The 21,944-nt window shown below is 38.3% G+C and overlaps 1 protein-coding gene across 2 annotated transcripts in view; it reads right to left on the bottom strand.

Moving 5' to 3' along the window:
- Nucleotides 1–5,119: 5,119 nt before the first annotated feature.
- Nucleotides 5,120–21,944, bottom strand: part of LOC126835901 (polycomb group protein Psc-like) — a 45,343-nt gene continuing 28,518 nt past the window's right edge. For both annotated transcript variants that reach the window (XM_050568773.1, XM_050568772.1), the window contains 8 exons: nt 18,315–18,491; nt 14,014–14,110; nt 13,764–13,919; nt 9,637–9,697; nt 9,214–9,312; nt 9,026–9,106; nt 6,545–8,874; nt 5,120–5,790 (listed from right to left, as the gene is read on the bottom strand). In XM_050568773.1, coding sequence (XP_050424730.1) covers nt 5,742–5,790; nt 6,545–8,874; nt 9,026–9,106; nt 9,214–9,312; nt 9,637–9,697; nt 13,764–13,919; nt 14,014–14,110; nt 18,315–18,429 — 2,988 coding nt within the window. In that variant the 5' untranslated portion in view covers nt 18,430–18,491 and the 3' untranslated portion in view covers nt 5,120–5,741. The remainder of the gene's footprint in view (nt 5,791–6,544; nt 8,875–9,025; nt 9,107–9,213; nt 9,313–9,636; nt 9,698–13,763; nt 13,920–14,013; nt 14,111–18,314; nt 18,492–21,944) is intronic.

Genomic DNA, 21,944 nt, shown 5'->3' on the forward strand with positions numbered 1-21,944 from the left:
ATACATTTATAATATCATAATTACGTTATGAAAGCGAATGCGATTATTGCCACTATAAGCATTTTATCATTTATACACAGCCAAACTAATGTTAATACTATATTACTTTTTACATTTATAATATTATACGCATGTTAAATTAATTTATTATATGTTTACTAATTTTGTTTAATTTTATCATTAACCAAAACCAATATTATTATCAACTTTATATTGATTTTTCGGTAAACTCGTGATGTGGATTATTCCGCTGTTAATTGTTTAAAATAGAGTTTATTTATACATATTATAATTAATACTCTAACAAATTTGAATTCTACAATATAATTAGTCCGTTATCGTACAGCAGTTTCGACAATATACCTCTGAAGAAAAGTTAGTGTGTTAAACAAATGGTTCAGGCTAAGAGAATACTCAAGAGCCATTGGTAACAAAAACGAATGACGGTTGTCTGACGAATTATAACGTAGTAATAAAGAAAAGACCTTAACGCGGTTTATGTGAATTCTAGTTTATGTGATGAAAGAAGATCTGCTGTGGGCGCGATAAACATTTACGACCCTCCTGTGGGTTTTGGGATTTGACTGCGATAACTCACATTATTCTTTTCCCGCGGAAACCGCTCGAGTATACGGATAACGTCGAATTGAGTCCATCCTACTTTTAGTTATTTGAATTGAGTCCAGTGTAGTATCTTAATATGTTTGAATTGATTATGTAGGTAAGATCGTAAGCATAGTCTCGTTTGCTATTATTAGGATGGAATTTGGACGGATTATATTGAATTGAGTCCCAAATAATGGTGTTGGTGAAGTAAAACGGCGTGCGATACGAAACGATAAGGTATAACCATCAACGGCTCAACAATATATTATACTCGTTAAAAATTACACAGTTCTATAGTTGTGTCGAATACTTCGTGAACGCAATAAACACGATTTATTACGATTGCAAAATCATTGAGTGTATGACAAAAAAACATTTTTATAATCAATGGGTTTAAGTTTAGATTACTTCAAAATTGGGAAAAGAACCAAAAACCGCCGACTAAAGCCACGTCTTTCACAAGATATCTTACTACCTCCAGAATCATCATCGTCATCTTCATCATCGGTATCATCAGATTAATGACCTAATTAAAACAACTCATAATTTATGTACAATTTGCTAAATTAAAATAATTATAAATTATTTTATTACTCTATTATGCCTACCTAATTATGTAACTTATTAATTAATATATTGTAAAAACAAGATTATGTTGAAACAATTAAAATATAATAAAAAAAAAAGTTTAAATTCAATTTAAATTATCCTCTAATAATGTAGTCATAGAAAATTGCAATGAACACAATCACGAAAACGTGCTTACTAGACAAAAAATTAGTAAATGTGTTTAAAGGAAAGCTGTGGATGATATTTCTACCCGACCATCAAAACTAATCAGCCAACCTCCACGCGGTGTCTCCTGGATAACGCTAATACAACCAAAAAATATTTGTTGGACTCAATTCCGACAACCCAAAAATATTCGTAGGACTCAATTCAATATCACCGGAGTATACGAGGTCCTCCTAGCATCAAAAGGCAACTAAATTATTATTTTTTGCCTGCTGAATGATCTCTTACCGTAGTCAGAAAGCTATGTTAGCATTTTAGGAAACCGTTTTACATCAAGAAATGATTAAGCTTACTTAAGTTTCCCCTAATAATTTCCATCAATGTTCCACCAATCACTATATCATAATGAAAATAAATGTGTGACCCAAAAGGTTGGTATATAAGCTAAAAATAAAAATGCCATACCGAAAACCCTTTTTTGTGATGTGATTGGGACTAATTTGACCCAAATCGGTACGCTCACAATTTTTATTTTCTCAAGTGTAGGTATAACCTAACCCCTCGTTTCTATTACAAAGGGTAATCTGTTACTTATCGTTTCTTTCAACTAGTTAAGTATTTAAACCACTCTTATCGTGAAGTGTCGTGTCAAGAAAACAAACATTTAAGTAGATGAAGCATAAAAAAAAATGCATAAAATATTTTAGAGTATAAGTGTGTGTTTAGTCTTAGTTGGCGTCTCGCTTTTTTAACAGGTTTTTCTTAGAAGTTTAGTAGAATTTATTTACTATCCACTATATAACTGTTATCGTTTTTTTTTCATAGTATATAATATAAATACTTTACGGCGCCAAAGAAAACCAAAACTAAAGACATCTTATCAATTAGTATTTTACGTTAGTTGCTATATCATATATATTTAATCTGCATGCTTATAATATTAAGAACACAATAGAATAAACCAAATCGATAAACTGATAAATGACTAATAAGATAGGAAAAGCTTAAACTCAAAGTTCGGTTATAGTAATAGCCTCAGTATCTGGCATACCACATACACACTATAATTACAACTGGTTTTATAACAAACTTACCTGTTCAGATAACTCATATTAATCTTTATACGGCTAGTATAGTCAGAAGGTCATAATAATTATATTGTGTCAGTGTAAGTACTAGTCTATCCGTACGGTATTACAAGAGCTGTGCAAGAGCTGGTCGAGTTGATAGCTTTTCTGAATGAGTTTTCTGTGGGATACCTTGCAAATGATTTAAAATACCATACCCCGTTGTAAAAAATAATGTATCAATTCTGGAATTAATCTCACTGTAATTGTCCACTCATTAGCAACTCGATAAAAGCGGTAAATATTGGTAATGATTATCGTACGTTGCGAAAAGCAATGGAATATGAATCGACCATAACATAATAAACTTTTATTATGTCATGAGTTGCAAGGGGAAGCAGTCGTTCATTTAAAATTATACCTGCACACATTCGCCAAAACGTACTTTTACAACAATGAATCCCATTTGACCGGAGACTCATTAACAGTAGTTGATACAATACCAATAGTTAATCTGTAAATTAGTCTAAAATATAGAATATAGATAAATATTATTCGTTGAATGCCGTATAATGTTACTACCAAAGGGCGAAGCTGTTAAGGCTTTTCAAATTTAAACGGTTCTTATTCCACAGAAGCAGGTTCAAAGCGGTTTGGTTTTTAATTGAAGACGTGTCTTTCGTCAATAGTATTTAAACTCTCTTGTGAATAAATAATAATTTCATCAACTATAAATATTAATAAAAAACGTGTACGGGGTATTGGCCCTCACACGAGCTTGCTCAGTGGGGCCTTTTATACATTATACATTATACATTATAAATAAATAAATTACGGCACGCTCGCTTGTGTGGTGTATTTTTTTAATAGTACTAACTACTATACCATCAAGTTGTAAAAAACAAAAAAAACCCTATTAAAATAATTTTTAAAAACGTGTTTTTCTACTTTTTTTTATTAAAGAAAACTGAAAAACTTTTGCCCTTCCCAGGCGCATGTAATACTATACAGTATATACTAACAAAATACGCCACGTGCCATTCCGCATTCGTATATAATGTATTATTAAAGGCCTCCCCTTAAGGCTTGTTATTATATCACTTATCAGTTAATATCAGTTATAGTAATAGATATCATAATATTATGCAAGTATTAACTCGATAATTCGGTACCTAATAGTTATATTAATTGTGTTGTTAACTATTACCCACCCTAACCGATTACCGAGTATAGTAATTATGTGTACCGTGCAATAATTATTGTACTGTCGATTTTTACACTACAGTTGGACACGTCTTGGCGTTAGCATGTTTTGGAGCGTCTATGCGGAAAAAGTAGTTTTTTTGAACACAATATAGTAATGTGGTTTGTATAATATGCTCCGCCGGGCGATAATCACGTCGAACGGCTAATAATAGGCAAAAAGCGATAATAGTTATTATCTAAAGAGAAACGCCGAGCAAGCCGACGGCCACACAAAGGCAGGCATGTAGTGCGGACGCCCATAGGACTATGTTATGGTCCGATTATGTAGTTTTTGTTGATGACGTACGGGTGATGAGCAACTTTCTTCGAACCGAACACTACACAGTTGCACGACGTACGTACGTAGCTGTACCCACGCGTTTACAGTAACTACAGTGTATTGCACACACATTATACAACAATACATACATAGTCGTTGTTATAAAGGGAATCCAGGCGGATCCAAAAGGTGGGGCTAAGGGGTTTTAGCGCCCCCCACTCCTCTAGTCGTCGATTATTATATATAAAGCAAAATACCCCCCTCCCCCCCCACCAACAATAACAATAAGTTCAATCGAAATAGCTCCACTTATAATACTTGTACCTACGTTCGAAAATCAATATACTATAAACACAATTTTTTTGTATTTAATTTCTTTTAATTGTTTCAACGGTAGAGTTAAAAAAAAGTGATATTGGATCTTCCAGAAAACAATTTTTTTTTACCTAGACCCGCGTCTATTACTATGCGATTGTCGTCCACCGATAATCATTGTGTTAATTATTATTTATTATTGTATTGAATTGTTGTAAAACGGCGACGGATAGAAAAATACGTCTTCCGTACTACGAATCGGAAAAAAAAGCGTTCCCGAGTCTTTGTAGGAATTTTTTTTTCTTTTTATCTCTCGGAAACCGATTGCGAGATACGAATACGGCACACGATGTGTTTCTAATGAACCGCCGATCGACGGGTCGTCGGTCAATTATAAAAATCGAAAACGTTCCTATTTTTTTTAATTTGCAATAGCACTAATTACAAACCGAACACGCGGTATGAATTATTTAATTATATTGCGACGTGTCTGGCGCTGAAGGTCTGTCTAACGTTTTTTTCTTTCTTTTCTTTGTACATTAAAGTCGATTATCTCATAGCGCCGCCGTCAAACACTAATACACAGTACCAGGGACCGAACGCCAACGTTTTTAACTGTGGGAACAACTACACCGGGCGCATCGTTGTCGTCCCTGTACTTAGCAGCGATTCGCCGTCGGTTTGTTTTTCCACCGAAATCTCCTCCGTATGGGTAAACACCCGTGAATGGAAAAAGAAATGGATAGTAGTGCAGGAGAGACGACAGGAAATCGATCAATTATACACGTGAAATATAATATGACAAAAACGAAAAGATAATGAGAAAACTCGTTAATATTTATTGAATATTTTACAACACTCAACAATAAAAAAAAAAAAAATTACAAAGACAATTATTTAAATAAATAATAATAATGATAATAGTTATAATATCAATATTTATTAAAACTATCGAGGACACGATTTCTACGGTCTATAAAATATTTTCATAATAAATTATGCGAACAATAATTTTTTCATATAATATAATATTTACAATTAAAATTAGGCTAACCCGCGGGCGTCAGTGAACCGGTTACCGGTGAATAATAATAATAGTAATAATGTAATATCTAATCTGCAGTCAATGTTCTAAAGTCCACTAGTTCGAAAACAAAAAGAAAGTATTAAAGATAATCTACAAGGGCAAATAAATAACGTTTGTACCATAATATTATTATTATAATAATAATTGAGGATATTATACAAGATAAGTAATTTGTCAATAACAATTGACAAAATTAATAGTCTAAAAATAGTTTATACATCTTAAATAATGTGTTTATTGAATTATTGCAACTTGCCCGGCACACATAGTCGGCGCGCGCCGACCGTGCTGGAGATAAACGATTTTTGTACAACAGACCTTAAATAGTAAATAGTAGTTTTTTCCTTAAAATAAAAATGATTTTCTGTAACTCGTCGGCATGACGTGTTTACGTAGTTTTTGTCCCTTAACTCGGCAGTTCTACCCGCGCACGTCCGTTCTCCATAAAGTTCTGCCTGTAACAATAAAAACCCGACCAATAAGCATACAGTGTTCAATGACTGCCGTCTCGTTATGTATTTTGTAATAAGCATATTATATTGTGGTGTCATTATAGTTTCTTCGTTTTACCTCGCAGTCTCTCCTTCACAAACACTTGATAATACTTTATCAATTACCCAAAAACAAAATTACCCTATGGCTATCCTACGTGAACAGTTTTTTTTCCTATTCCTGATTTCAAATTCTTCCAAACGACCCAACTCTAGCACAGCTTCCAAACTAATGATTTTAATTTCGTTCGACTTCCACAAACCGAGCAACACTAAAACTTGTCTTTTTTATCCAAACGCCAATTCGACACATTATCGCCGGCCTCGGTTATGTTATACTCTCTTCTCACACATCTACAAAGCAGCTCATTGGCGCTCTTCGTTTAACTCACAACTCCAACCGTTTTCCGTAAAACCGAATCTTGCTTATATATGTACAACCATTGATTATAAATACATTAGACAGGCCACTAGCCGTTTTTTTTTGGTTGCGCATAAAATCCAGTGACTGTCGACTATAACCGTCCTGGACGTATTGCGCATGCGCGTCAACAGCCAGCGCTCCCCACGTTACCCGCAATAACTAAGAACACTGTAATTTACGCGCAGCCAAAAAAAAACCCGCCAGCGGGCTACTATTGTACATTTTATAGTCAATGGTACAACTATACCGTTAAAGAAGCACTAAGAATTTCGTTAAGAAATAATAATATATTACTTGTACAGCGCGTTGGCCTTGACGGAGAGTCCGGCCGCCACTTTTTCAATGTTCTTCGTCATGTTTTCCATTTTACGGATCGTGTGTAACGGTATGGCTGCCGGCATGCCAGGCGGGTGCGGGGACAGCCTGGACGGGGACGATCTGGGCGGCGACATAGGATTCCGTTGTTGGCCGGCGGCAGCTGCTGCGGCGGCAGCGGCCGCGAATTGCACCAAGTGTTGCTGGTGTTGTCGGAAGAGCAGTACCGAAGGATTTGGTATGTGGCGGACGCCTTGGTTGGGAGGTCCGTGCTTGGGTTTGGCGTCGTTAGCACGGGATACCGGACACTTGGCTACGGCCATCGAGTACTTTTGATTGGCGGTCTGGTGAGCTTTGAACGACGGCATGGGCGGCACGGGTATCCTCAGCGGCAGGTTCGCACTACCGTTGGACATGGCCGACCGTTTAGGCGAACACGATCCGTTCTGACTGTAGTTGGAGAAACGTTTCTTGTCCTGCCCGGTGGGAGACATCGTGCTGCGAACGTGAGTCGACGTTTCGGATAACGTCATCAGACTGCGCATAGTTGTCGGCTGATCGTATTGTCCGTTGACGTGGGCCGGCGACATATTGTTACCGTTGCGGTTTGGGTACGGCAACAGGACGTCTTTCCGAGTCGATTTGCCGGACAGGTCCAGAGCGTCGCTTTGATGTTGCGACGTGCCGTTTTCCAACGATATGGTCACGCTAGTCTTCATGTCGTCTTGTTTTATCGTGTTGTTGTTGCTACCGGCCGGGTTACGGTTTTGAGTTGTTATGGTTATGGAAGGTTTGGCCGATTTGATTGGGATCACGGCGGGTACGGGTTTCTTGGTTTTGGGTTTAACGACGGTCTCTTGGTGCTGTTGGTGTTCCGACTGTTGGTTGTTGACGGCTGATGCCGGCGACGCTTTGGAGACGGACACTTCGGCACCGGCCGTGGGAGACGACGGCGGACCGTTGACCCTAACGATCTCCAACGAAGGCCGTTTGCTGCCCAAATCGTGACTTCCCGATAACATCAAAGACTTGTCTTTTTCCATTTTTATCTTTTCCTCGGCAGTGATTATGCTGACCGTAATCGAAGACGGCGGCATTATCAGCATTTTCGGTGACGTCTCCTTGGCTACTCGTTGTTGATGATGTTGCGGTTCGGCCTGAGGTGTGGATCTAACGGCTCGCATTTGCAACATCGTCTCCTTGTGGTCGACGACTGCGGTCTTTGGGGGCTCGTCGGCGGTCTTGGGCGACCGATGATTGGTAGCCTGCAAAGACGGTTTGGTTCTGGACTCGGACGAAGGTCTTTCCGTTTTGGTTTCTCGCGTTTCCTTCGGTTTGACCTCGGCGAGTTTCGGCGGTTTGTCTTCGCGAGGCGATTTCTTCGGTGGATCCAAAACGAGCACGACGCTGTCGCTAGAATGTTCTGACAGGTGCAAATCGTCTTCCTTGTACGAAGAACGGGCTGGAGACGATGACACCGCAGAGTAAGCCGGCGAAGCGTTTCCGTTGCAATGTTTGACGTGCCTATGATGTCTGTCTTCCTTGTGGCGATATCCCGGCAAAGTGTTCAACTTCACTTTCAATTTCATTATGTCGCGGTCGGGAGAGTGCACGATGGTGGCCGTTGGCGGAGGCGATTCCGGCGACGATCTCCTCTTGTGATGGTGATGGTGCTTGGCTTTCTTGCTCTTCTTCTTGTTCCGGCCTCCTTCGTGCCTGTAGTGTTTGTCTTTCTTTTGGCATTTCTCTTCTTCCACGTCTTCGATGACAAACATTTGACTAGCCGTTTCGTTCACCTCCTCCTCCTCCGAATGATTCGACGATATTCTTAGACGACCGGCATCTTCGTCGTCGTCCTCTCCCTCGATGATTTCCTCGATGTCCTGCTCGTACTTGGAGTAATCTTCATCGGACTCTTGGAAGTCTTTTTCTTCGTCCAAATCGATGACGTTGTTATTGTTATTTTTAGCGCTTAACAAAAGACTGTCGAACAAACTCTTTTTGGACACGGGTCCTTCGTCGTAGCGGCTTTTGGCTCTGCGTTTCCTCTTGGTATACGACGACTTTCGGTGAGATTCCAGTCGTTCGATCAGCGGTTTCGAATCCAAACTCGTGCTGGATGCATCATCGCATTCGGAGACACTCTGAGAAGACATGAACGGTAACGACGACGAGGCCACGCTGTGCGAATCGTCGTCATTGTCGTCGTCCACGTCAACGTCTTCGTTGGTTTCCACTTCTTCTTCTACTACAGGAACGGCCACGGTGGACTTTTCCAGGATTTGAAAGAACAGTTCCATCGGACATTTCTGTAACATAAAGCAAAACGAACCGCTATGGAATTTCTATACAAACGATAACGATAACTACTGCACGAACTACAGCGGTATACACACCTGGGTCTAACTTTGTACGATGTAAAAAATTACTTTTAATGCATAATAAAAAAAGAGCGTTTACCTGGTCCCATTCGAAACAGTAAGCTACGTCGATTAGAGAAAAATCGTCGGGCAGACATTCGGCCGAATGGATGATTTCAACCTGTAACACAAACACGATGAAATAAGAAAGAGACGAGCAAAAGGTGATCAAAACAAGAACCATCGTCAAACATAAACGAGAAGACACAAACAAAGCGAGTAGCTTACCTTATGCTGATCGGTCAAGTTGTATTTGATAGCTATGAACTTCTTTAAGTGTTCTACGGTGACGGCGGCTGGACAATTGAGGTATTTTCTGTGGGCGGCCTGCAACAAGCACATTATTTATCAGCCCCGGAAAACGAATACAATTTAATATTATGAATAGAAAGCAAATCAATGCTCCAGAGTTTACATATCTCATCTAATTTTTACAAAATTATAGAAAAACTAAAAACACTGTTTTCATGTCTGTATTTGTAAATTTATTTTTAAAAATATTTTACGTCCATCCTACAATTTGCTTAACTATGGCTATTCGTTGAGACACTTAGTTGGGTTACACATACATAACCGTCTACTGGCTTATAGGTCGCCTATTTGTCCAGTATACAAGTTGTAATATCAATATACAAGTGACGTTATATTCACCTTTAAATCCTCGATGACTGCTGGGTCGTTCTGTTGTTGATCTAGTGCGTCTGTCCGGGAACTGCAAAACACAAAAATAAACAAAATATAATTTTAGTGTTTAAGCACAGAATATCCCTGAGAGGGGGTGGGGTAAACCTGTAGTAGTAATTTGGACGTTACAAACGACCGGACGCAAGACTCCGGGGACTAACACGAGATCCGACTATTTGCAAGGGTGGTTGAGGGTGGCGGTTGTTGCACTTAGGGGGCATTTGACTTATCAATATAACGAGATCACCGTGCACCGGGGAGGGTCGAGGGTTTCGGTCGACGGCCACCCGTGACCGCCAGTGGATTTTTATCGCCCTTGTCGTTTTTTACGCACCGTCGGGTTTCACGGAGTACAAAAAAAATAGACGTAGGTACAAGACGGCCGACACCTTTTTTTCAACTTTAACAAAAAAATATACAAAGACGGTAGCCCGAGTAATGCATAATACTATTATATATCTACACATGTTGTGAGTAGACGACGAGGCGTGACGCCGCAGTATACATTACAATTAGCCATACCGAACCGGTTTTGACGAAAAATAAAAGCGTGAGAAGCCAAAAAAATAAAAATAAATAATGGTCATAGCGAACTAAAGAACATAAATAATTATTATTATATTATACGGTTAAGGCATATACACTACCACGGTGTGCGTTACATTGGTTCTTTGGATTACCCGTTTGGCGACAACACAAGCCGGGTTACGATTCTCTTTTGTACATAATATACTGAACAGTATAATATGGAATAACAGTGCACAAATGGACACATACACTCGCCTAACATTAAATCCGTTCATTGTATACGGTGGTCTAAAGCGGACGCGAAACGGATGAGTTACAAAAATTGAATGCGAGATCATCGCAGCAGAAACGTTCACCGCGTCAAGCAAGATGATATTATTATTATAATACTATTTGAGCCAACGTTGTTGGCTCAATAATATGATGTAGGTACAAGACAAAAATTGCAGATAATAAATATTGTACAACGCCCTCGGCACAAATAAATCGCGTAGGCCGCCGGCATATAAAAAAAAATGGGGTGACGGCTAACGTGTTGGAATTTATTACTGTATAACTCTCCCGGGAGGCACCAGCAGAGAGGGTTGTACTTATTTATATATATATAGTATTTAGTATATATATCGGGCGTCGTGGCCGAGAGGGTTACCGCGGCAGTGATTTTACGCACTAGCCGTGGTTCGAATCTCGGTCGCTGGCTATTTCTCTAGCTGGGCGTGCAACCGTCTGGAGAGAGAAATGGCCACCCGACTGGGCGCTTCTAATATCGCGTCAAGTCACGTGGAAGTTCTATAATATGTTATGATATTATAATGTAATTAAAAAAGTCTCGAACCACTAGTATTTCAAGAGCAGCGGTAGTAAAATAAGGATGAGAAACGGACCAAAACCCAACGGCGGTATGTGTAATGATGCGATTAGCTAATATTATATCTATGAGACGTATTATATGTACGTAGGCTTTGAATATTTTATGATCAACTAGAGCGGCGAGTTATAATATTATTATTATATAGTTGTTTGATGAAATTTACAATTCACTTTTGTTTGAAATACCGAAGCTAGAAAGTCTCGTATTTTTTTTATCCAGTTCCTTGTATATTCTAAGTACGTGTTTCGTTCTTATTTCTAAGAAATATCTATTAAAAAAATCAAAAGCTCAAATAAATCTACCATACGAGCTTCGAAAAGGTATATAAAAAACAGATTGTTGAAAAGGACAAAGGTATTTACGCTAAGAGGAATTTGAAGTCGTTGGCTTTTGGCCGTTAAAGAGGACTGCCGGTGATTAATTGAGTGGCACAACAAAATTTTCGGATAAGTCACGACTCCGTTGCGTACACAGTGCTATCCAGAAGCGTAACGATCAATCTCAAAAACAAAAAATCAACGAGCACTCGCTTCTGGCCGTCCGTCAAAAACTAAAACTCTTTTATTAATCCCCTGAACGGTCGCCAACAGCAATTTACTTAGGTCACACGGTTGTTTTTTATTAGTATTTTAACACCATCGTCGCGAACATACAACATCCGCCATGACGGATACACTACGTTCACGTTTAATTTAATCTAACCGTTGTGTTAAAAACCAAAAAGCAACACACACAACCATAAGTACAATATATCTTAGCCTATAATGTAACCGATCGGCGCTCTGCGGACGGAAAAGGTCAATTGTTTCGGTCGTCTATAACCAAATCTCGACATGAACGCACAAAGGTATATTATATACTATTTTGTACGTTTCTTTAGCCGACCCCTTTCGTTATTACAATAATATATTATCATAATTTATAAGATATAATGTATGTTTACACACGGTCAAATCTAGTCACGCGCCGCCACTCGACCCCCGAAAAAAAACGTTTGTTGTTGTTGTTGTTATTGCGGTGGTGGTGCAACGTAAGTATAAGGGCGACAGAGTTGATTTACTCTCTTGACACGCTCCGTTTGACGGTCATGTTATAAACCGGGTGGTTTATGCCATTTTTTTTTTATAGCCGGCTCCCTTTTTTAATAATAATATTTTATATATTACAATATGGTTTTGCGGTCGAAAACGAATACCCCACTTTCGACAACGTGCAATACAAAATGCCCAGTCATCTTAGTTTTTTAATTAATCCCATCTTTTCGATCTCTCTTTCCCTGCTCTCGGTTTTTTATTATTTCTATTTATCAAACGCCGACCGTATCCGGTTTGTATCTAGAAAACTAAAGAAAACGTTTAATAACAAAAAAAAAAAAAGGAATACAAACAGACGCGACGGTTCCGCTACCCGAACTGACGACAAAGTCGGTAGTAATTTTTTTTACACATTTCAAACTTTCTACGTATCTCGTTGTAAATTACAAAAGGGCGCAGGTGGAAGTCGTCACGTTCTACTAATAACAAACAACCCACGCAAATGTTACAAAATAGGTACATACATTAAAAAGGACAATAAAAAAAAACAATATTCTAATGGTTAATTAATATTATGACGTTAAAAAATTAGTAGTGTTAAGTATATTATTGTAAAACATACCCCGCAATACCTAGTTAAGAAACACATATTTAAAAGATGCATAATATCATGACATATAAAGGGTGATTTTTTGTTTTTACTTCATCTTAAGTTCTTTTAAGGATGTATTGTGAATTGTAATATTTTACAAGAAGCTGGATTTCGATTGGGACATCCTTTTCCTTCGCCCTACAGCCAGCTTTCGAGACAAACGCATCCGATCTATTTATTGTAGACACCCGTCAAATTATCTGTGTCCTATTAGATAATAGATAGATAGACCAGCCGGTAAACGTTCGATTGAATCGACCCACTAAACCCCTCTCTCACACGAGGGTTTATCGCTTTTGGGTGCAAACAATTAGGCGATAGTATTATAATAACGCAATAAACGATTATCCTGCGTTATTAGAACAAAAGCAGTGTATTATTTACTCGGTCAATAATTTTAGTTGGATATTCACACCGTCCGTTTTTTTTAAATCCACGCCCACTCAGGGCCTACCTGCCAGTAGTAATTATTAAAAAAAGGCAGCGGTATCGTTTTAATTTTAGCAGAGGTACGTCAAAAAAATGACCGACGGACGGGCCGACCCACGTAGTAAATAATTTGGTAAATTTTTACATGTAGTCATACAGACACATTATTAAACAATACAATCATTTAAACCATCACAATAAAACTGTCTGAACCGGCCAGTTTCGGAATGGTCCACTCATAGAAAGACCGGCCTTGGTACTATCATTTTTTATAGGAACTAAATAAGATTGGACGAATTCGTCTGCACGCGTCTGCCCCCCCCCCCAGCCGCTTTCAGATAACTGCTATACAATATTTAGCAGATGAGCGCCAGCCCGATCAACACATTTACGGTCGCCTTGTAACCGTCAACACTACATTATATCATTATTACACGCACGTGGACAATTACAGAAAAGTAATGAAATGTATGTTAACAAGAATCTGCAAAATTGAAAACCCCCTAAAAAAATTAACGGTTGTCTGTTTAATACTAGCTTATCATAGTATATTATTATGTATTATCATGCTTAGTCTTACCATTCGTGCTGTTCCATGTGATACTGCAATACGAGACTGACGTGGTCGTCCGGTGAAAGGTACAGTTCGTCTTTGGGCTCACGTCTTCGGGCCATTTCTTTGGAATATAAACCGGGTACGATTTTGTACACGAGCTTTTCTAGAATTTCATCTCGCCTATACGAACATATAGTAGAATTAGCAGAAGTTCCACTTAGGTTTACAAAGAAGTGCTGAAAAAATGTCATAATAGTTTTGCGGTATACTCTACCTTATGCTCAACAGAGGTTTGGTTTTGTGTACTTGGACGTCGCATATCGGACAGAACCGGTTGGTTTTCAAGTAGTTGACGATGCACGAACGGCAAACTGCGTGTAAACAAAATTAAACACTAATTAATATTTTCCTTAATGATACTTAACATACATTGGCGATAAATGATAAAAATTCTATGTGTTTAACGAGACGTCACCGCGTTAAAACAACTCCATAAGGTGCAATGTAGTATATTTATTATGCAAGCATTCCTGCGCCACGGTCATACAAATTATCCTTAAAAGGCGCCGTCACCTCGACAGTCCATATTATTATCATCTTATATGCCTTCTCCTGCCGCAGTAGCATCAGTAACAATAAATTTATTCTCTTTCTCTTACTCAGCGTAAATTTCTTATGTACGTCCAACAAGTTATTATATAATAAGAGATAATAAAACACAAACCCGGCGAACAATTAGCTCACACGTCGATCGTGCACAACTTTTACCGGCTTTAGCTGACCACGCGCATTTATATATATACATTTATTATTATTATATTATCCTATCAAACGGTCAGCGCCAAAAACCTTAATACAAACCGAAAATCAAGATTTTCGCACGAGTTTCTTTTGGATTTGATTTGTCATCTCAGTATCACAGAATACACTAAATGGTCTCTTATACATTCAATACAGCCACGGGGTTACAATATACTGTACTGTAATGTAATACCGAATTAACCCGCAATGGAGTAGGAGCAAGCCCTAAATCACCGTCATCTTCGTGTATTTTTAATTTAATTGTAAATTATGCTATGTATAAGATCTATACATATATACTAACATTTTTTATTTACACTTCGATCTTTAAAATAACCGATAAGCGATATGACATCCGTAGAGCCACCGGTGTTTTTCCTCTTAACTAGATTATACTATCATCTAACGACCGGCTCAACGGCCAAAGGCTGTGCCAAGTGTATCCGTTTTTTGTGTAATCGCAGTTTAAAAAAAAGACATACTCGGTCGCCTCTTCTGGTTGGAGTTCGACAGAATTAATATGTTAATTGCCCTTTATACAATACGGTTTGCGCCCTGGCTGTATTTTCAATGATTTTCACGCTGAGGCTCCACTATAATGGCGTCATAATATAATGTGTGATTTTGCGAATGAAAAAAAAATGATAGACTATACAGGTTTTCGTTTCGTTTCGGGTCTAATAATAATAATGGGCAGGAGATCCACCGGCGTTCACGATGGCAAATTACATTGCGACCGCTTGTGTGCGTGTTTTTATATAGGAAAATATAAATATCGTATATATAATTCATACAGATAATTTTGTTTTTATCGTCACGCGTTCGCCGCGGATCGTGTGTCCACGTACGTGACGAGCAGCCACCGTTCCGTCACGACCTATGTAAAGAGGTAAGAGCTAGCAATAAGACGCGAATGAAAAACCGAAGAAAAACCTCCGGTATTATATTATAGCCAGCACAATAATACGCTTTGATACATTTGTATGAAATATATATTATGATGCTCTGCGTCGAGATGTTAACTGTGTATGTACCTACGTATACATGTGCATTGCCGCGAGAACCCAACAATTTAACCCGTTCGTTTCCCCTTTTGTATATTTAATTTAAATTACCATATTATATGCTATCGTGCCAGGATCAAACGGTCCAGATTACAATATAGGTATTGTATAGGCTATATCGATTCGTTTGATTGGCGTTCGTCCAGACAACAAGCGACTAGCGACAAAGATAGTTTCGTTTATTACAGAGTTTATGAAGAGCACATCGTTACCGTTTCAGGTTTGCTTGAACATTTAAAATTTTATTATGTACGATTTTTGAAACAAAATATAGAATTTGTATCGCGCTCAAAAAATTATACGCAGAATACTTTAACAAATTTGAATGATTTCGTTTTTTAATCTTCTGTACGATTAGTCATTATGCACTCGGTAACGTCGTCTTAGATCCAATTACGCTGATACTCGCATACAGTTTTCAAAACTAAATCTTCCTAAACGGATAACTCTCAAAAATTAAACGCATAAATTCGATAGGTATTAGTGCTTTTGAATGTCAGAAAGCTTTTAGACCCAATTGAGATTAAGGCATTAAACAAAAATCCTAACCTTCCGTCGCTTTAATTTGATTTAATACGCCGAAAAATGTTTTTTATATACAACAGACTACGAAAATAATTAACCGCAAGTTGAACGATCGCGAACACATCAGACCATTGGACCGTGGGCAAATGACCTTGCGCCGCCGCTGGAATAGGTACATAATAATCTTGTATTATCATTATATTATTACTATTATTCTATTCGACGGCGATAAATTGAACTCGACGTCGTCCACAGTACTCGAATTATGTTCTAACGATCCCATAATGATTCGCTGCGGGATTAATTTTCAGTTGCTATACACTTGTTATTACTGCGGTATGGGTATTTTGTGCGTTCATAAGCTATGGATGCCACCTAGCTCATACACGTGGTACAGCCGGAAAGAGAACAGCGCGGCTGAGAACGTTCAGCGGTGCCGCTACACAATTTCTGGAAAATCGTTTACCTTTCAACCGGGTTTATTTTACCGGTTAATATATTATTATAATATAAACGACGGCGACGACAAAATAACACGTCTATGGTCGTTTTCTTGTTATTATATTATTTTATTTCCGTTGGACGTCTGGAAAATTGTCGACGGAAAATTATCATACGGCATACACTCGACGATTTTATGAATAGAAAATTAATTTATGCGATTTACACGGACTCGGTCGTGAATGCCATTATCTTCTTCTGCGCGCGTTCACCCCCCCGTCTCGTCTACCGCCGCAGTCACGAACATTTCCTTACCGTCCATCATACCTCGCGTATGTAATATTTATATATCGTCACATCGTTTTACATTACATTATTATACAAATGATGATAGATTACGATTTATGATAAACCCATAAGAATCATTTTTTTTTATCACGCGACGTCTGCGAAAACTATACCTAACATCGTAACAATACATATACATATATATATATAACAAATAATTTAATATTAAAGCCACTCCCGACAAATAACACAATACGACGATATACCTACCAAAGTATTAAGACGCCATTTGTTTGATCGTATGGAAACATAATAATACATACGCTTACAAACAGCATCCGTCCACAGATCATTTCGTCGAAATCGTTTGGAAAAAAATGTAAAATTATTTTTATAAATTCAATTTGAAATGTCTTTTCAGTTTCGCACGGATACTACGACGTGGCTCTACGCTGCAGATTTTAAAAAGTGTCATCGCGATACGCGCGGCTCGTACCATAATAATATACAATACTTATATGTATTTTATTCACACACATATAATATATAGTATGAGGTATGCACGGGCAACGGCAGTTACAATATGTGTATACGAGTGACCCATTATATTTTGACTTTAATGTGTTTCTCACGTATACGACACACATACAATGTCGAGGACGCCCTCGTCGCTTCTAATCGCCGACAATTAGTGACTGAACTATTCCATCGCACACTCGCAGTTGCAGTACAAAACACCACACGCTCATAAATACAATATAATACACATCTCGTATGATAAAAAACACAGGCGCGCGCCGTCTTCCGGGCCAGAGGCTCGGCGCGTGCAATAAGTACACACATACACGAGTTTTTTTTTTAAATATAAATATTCGTCGATAACCCCTTGTGTGCACGCATATATTAATATAATATGGACTTTTCGAAAACGAGCCGGATGTATAATGCCGGGCCGAGCAACGTTTGTGCTGGAAAATCACGGTCTCCCTTCTTTTAAAAAAACTGCACCGGTTATCAGACGTTGCACCCTTTGAATATAGCTACCGGCAGTACATCATTATGTTACCGTCAATATCAATAATAATTAATAAAAAATCAGTATTATGCAATAATAACGTTTTGCTAAACATATCTTTCGCTCACATATCTTTATTGTATTTTTAACGAGAACCCGCTCTACACCGACTGGCTACCAAATACCATCCCCCGTGAATTATTCTATTCGCCATGATCATCTTTGTCTATACTCTTTAGTTCTCTTACATGACGGAGCTCTCAAAGACCTAACACTTATTTTAATCAATATTATATATACTATACTTCCTCCCCAATCACAATTACAATTTTGTGACCACTAGATAACGTAGGTAATAATTTGTATTATTCTCTTGCACTATGTATGACTTCATAAATGATACAACGCGAGGGGGTGAATAAGTGAATTGATCATACTTACATGAATGCAGACACTCGACTATGGTGGATGGTTGTATGTAGTAGCCCCCGCACAGGACACACAGTAAATGCGGGTTTAGGTCTTTCAACAGTCGCCGCTGTGGTTCCTCCTTCATGGCGATTCCGACGGCGTAGGCGGTTATATTACAATGTAATTCTTCTTCTACTTCTTCTCCTTCTGTAAATATATACACACAAACAGAACAATAAATATTTGTTGTTAAACAAATTCGACACGAAACGCGCGTGACACAGGCGCACGAACATAATACACACAACTTAAAATATAAAGAACGGTTTCTTTCTATAATGTTGATGAAGTGGTCCCTACAAAATGACAAAATTGTCCGAACAATATTTATATAGATAAGAACGACGAAACTTCAAATGTATACTATTCGTTATAGTAGCGCGTCTTTTTTACAGTAAACATTCGTCCTTACATATTACAAAGTATGTGGTTTTCAAATCTGATCCGTTTTTAAACTGTCAAATGTATACCGGGGGCTCTAAACATAATATTTTGGTGGCATAATATAATAATAAGTACATCTATTTTATTGGACATTAAACATAGAAGGCGGGGGAAATAAAAAAAACTGTGAAACTTATAGCCACGTTCCCTATAAACCCCACAATTCCTCCCACCGGCTTATGGTTGAGACAAAAAACAAAAACTAATAATTTCAAGTTAAACGCGGTCGTTACCGCAATAACAATAATTGAAACAAACACGAGACACGCCGAGCGCCTCATTATTTGGATTCCGGATACAATTAGGCCGACGCCCGTCGCTTCCTTCTTCTCAGCAATAGCCAACCCGTCGGGGAAAGACCGCACGATACACGTGAAAATTGTAAAACTAACTCTTTGATCGGTAGTCAAACTTAATCCTTAATAAAATAATATTAAGAAAAAAAACCATACTTGCTAAAAAAAATAGAAAAATAGACTGACATGGTTTGGCACGTTTTGAGAGAAGAGGAATCGGAAGCAGTGAGAATGGAAATAAAAAAACGTAGGAAGAAAGACGGGGAGAGGAAAACCGAAAAAAGGCGGTTGGGTGCGATTCAAAATTATATGAGAACAGCTAGCGTATGCGAAGATGGTGTGTACTGGAAGTTTAGGACATGGGCGGCCGACCCCAAATAGGTGGGATGAAGCCGAAAGAGAAGTAAATGTTTTATCCATAATTTATATCCCTACTCTACATATTCGTATCGAAGCGTTTTTTTAAGGGTTTATTTACATATTTCATACTTATATACAATACTTATACAAAAAAATATTCACATATAATATGTAATTACTATAGAAATATTAGAGAACATTAATTATAGGTAATATATGTTGTGTGCTGTGATTACTTGTTAGCGACAATGACATTAGAAGGGTCGTCTATTGGAACGGGGCCTAAATACAAATGATATTGGGTTGAGATTTGTCATAGGGGTTTACATATTTCCACCGCTCCGCTGCGTGTATCGCTGACATGGTAATTTGTATGCAAGGGGGCTTTAGAGCGGCTCGTTAAAATGCGATCAAAATATATTATTATTATTATATATGTCTTGTGACAGTTAACGCCGACCAAAGCAATAACATAATGTATTATCTGCTCGAGTATCTCTTTGCCTGGCTATTTTTTGTGCACAATAAGTCACAAAACTGCAATCTCTGTACAACCATTAACAAAGAGATAACTTGAAGAAGACACGGGATAACACAAAAGAGATGCAGCCCATGACTCGCTGCCGTTAAAACATTATAAACGCGTAGAGAAGGGTTTTTTTTTTTTTTAATTTCGCTTTGAACCCGAGTCCCTACATATATAGAACGGTCCTATTAGTGTGATGTTATACCCGTCATAACCACAAGCTTATACCGCAGGAGGGCGACGACTTTGTAACGCGATCGGTCGATACTGCCAGCGCTTTTCATCGAGTCGGCTACCCGACTCCCGGAAATTCTTTGTGAAGAATGCTAGTGGATGTATAAATGTATTCTCATTTGACATAGATGTTGTAGTTCGAAGCCAACCACTCAATAATATGAATTATAGATATTTCTACTCCAAGGCTTACCTAGAAAATGTCCTCTGCAATTTTACTCAATTTACCTTTATTAATTTGCTATTATTAACATTAGCTCATATATTATTTATTTATTCAAGCGAAGTGCGAACTATATACATCACAGAGGTATGTACAGTAGTCTTAAGCCAGAATAGATAAATGTTCATTAACGATTTAATAGCAATGACCATTTAAATCACCAGTGATTGAACCATTACATTTTCATCAACCATTGTACTTCTCAATTTTTTGTGCAACCCGGCATTTGTCTTATATTTGGGTACAAATTAAATTTAATTGCGGATTACAATTAACCGCTCGTACCACAGCAGTTTTCCACTACCACTATTTGTCAATATTTAGAAAAAAATGGACTTTTCCGGAGAACGCACACAATCGACTGGCCAATTATTTGTTCCACAGTGTTTACTAATTACTATACTTAGGCGCTCGCGTACACGGTGGACCTCTTCGGGTAGGTATAGACTCTATCGGATAAAGTTTATCCGGCTTCGATAGGACTAAAGTGTCGCGAGGATGGACACCACCGCATCGCCCTCTGTCCTAGAACCTCCCCCCGCAGTGTGCACCGACACCTAAATTGGATTAACGCCCCCGCCGGCGCGTTTTAGAGAGGGGGTTAAGAGTTGGGAAGCATTGCGGGCCCGTAGCCTTTTATTTAATCCCATTAAGGGTCCCGAAAGTCTGTTTATATACCTAAAAATCACCTCGTACACATAAATCATCTCACTCGAAGCATCGCACCACCGCCCCAAGTACTCTCACTCGTTCTATGCGTGTATATATATATATACACCGTACCGTCGCTGTCACCGCCGCCGTCACAGCGTGTGCATGCTTGGTTCGTTAATACATAGCATCGAGTTAAGTGTACGCCCTAGGATATATATATATATATATATATGACGACGGGGACAGCATGTTGCATGTGACAAATAGAATTCGACGAGCCGATAATAAATGAAGAAGAGTTTTATTGGAAGTTCAAAATGTAAGCGCATAATATAAAAAACCGTACACGAACTGGTACATAACAGCAGTACTATTGTTTAAACAGGAAGGCGTTTGTATGCGGCACCGTAAAGGAACATGGGAAGTGACGGCCGTCGCTGTGGTCGTGATGGATGTAATTCGGGCAATTGATATCTAAGATGATAATACAGACATACGAACAAACGTCTTGGTCCGTTAAACTTACAAATAAGACCGTAATTACATAATATGGTAGTCGCGTTCGACCAACGTTATTATTAATGTTATTATAAAAAAAATATCTCTAGCCTCAAAACCCAACGCACGACTGTTTTGGCGGTTATAAACCCGTTTGCAATACACAAGTATACTGTAACTTCATACTTCTACAGCGTGTTACCAATTACCTCTATAAGTTATAGAGCGCATAGAAATAGCCGTGTCTACCAACTATGCGGGGAGACAGTATTTTTGATGATCTATTATTATTATCTACTATTCTATACACACTGTTTGCAAACCGTGGCGGAAAAAAGTTTTTCGTATAGGGTAGTTAGGTCATT

This window comes from Adelges cooleyi, unplaced genomic scaffold (genome assembly GCF_023614345.1).
Source record: "Adelges cooleyi isolate 19-005CV unplaced genomic scaffold, UGA_ACOO_1.1 ACOO_flye_CR_arks_rails_tigmint_CR_PRNA_23, whole genome shotgun sequence".
Lineage (NCBI taxonomy): Eukaryota > Metazoa > Arthropoda > Insecta > Hemiptera > Adelgidae > Adelges > Adelges cooleyi.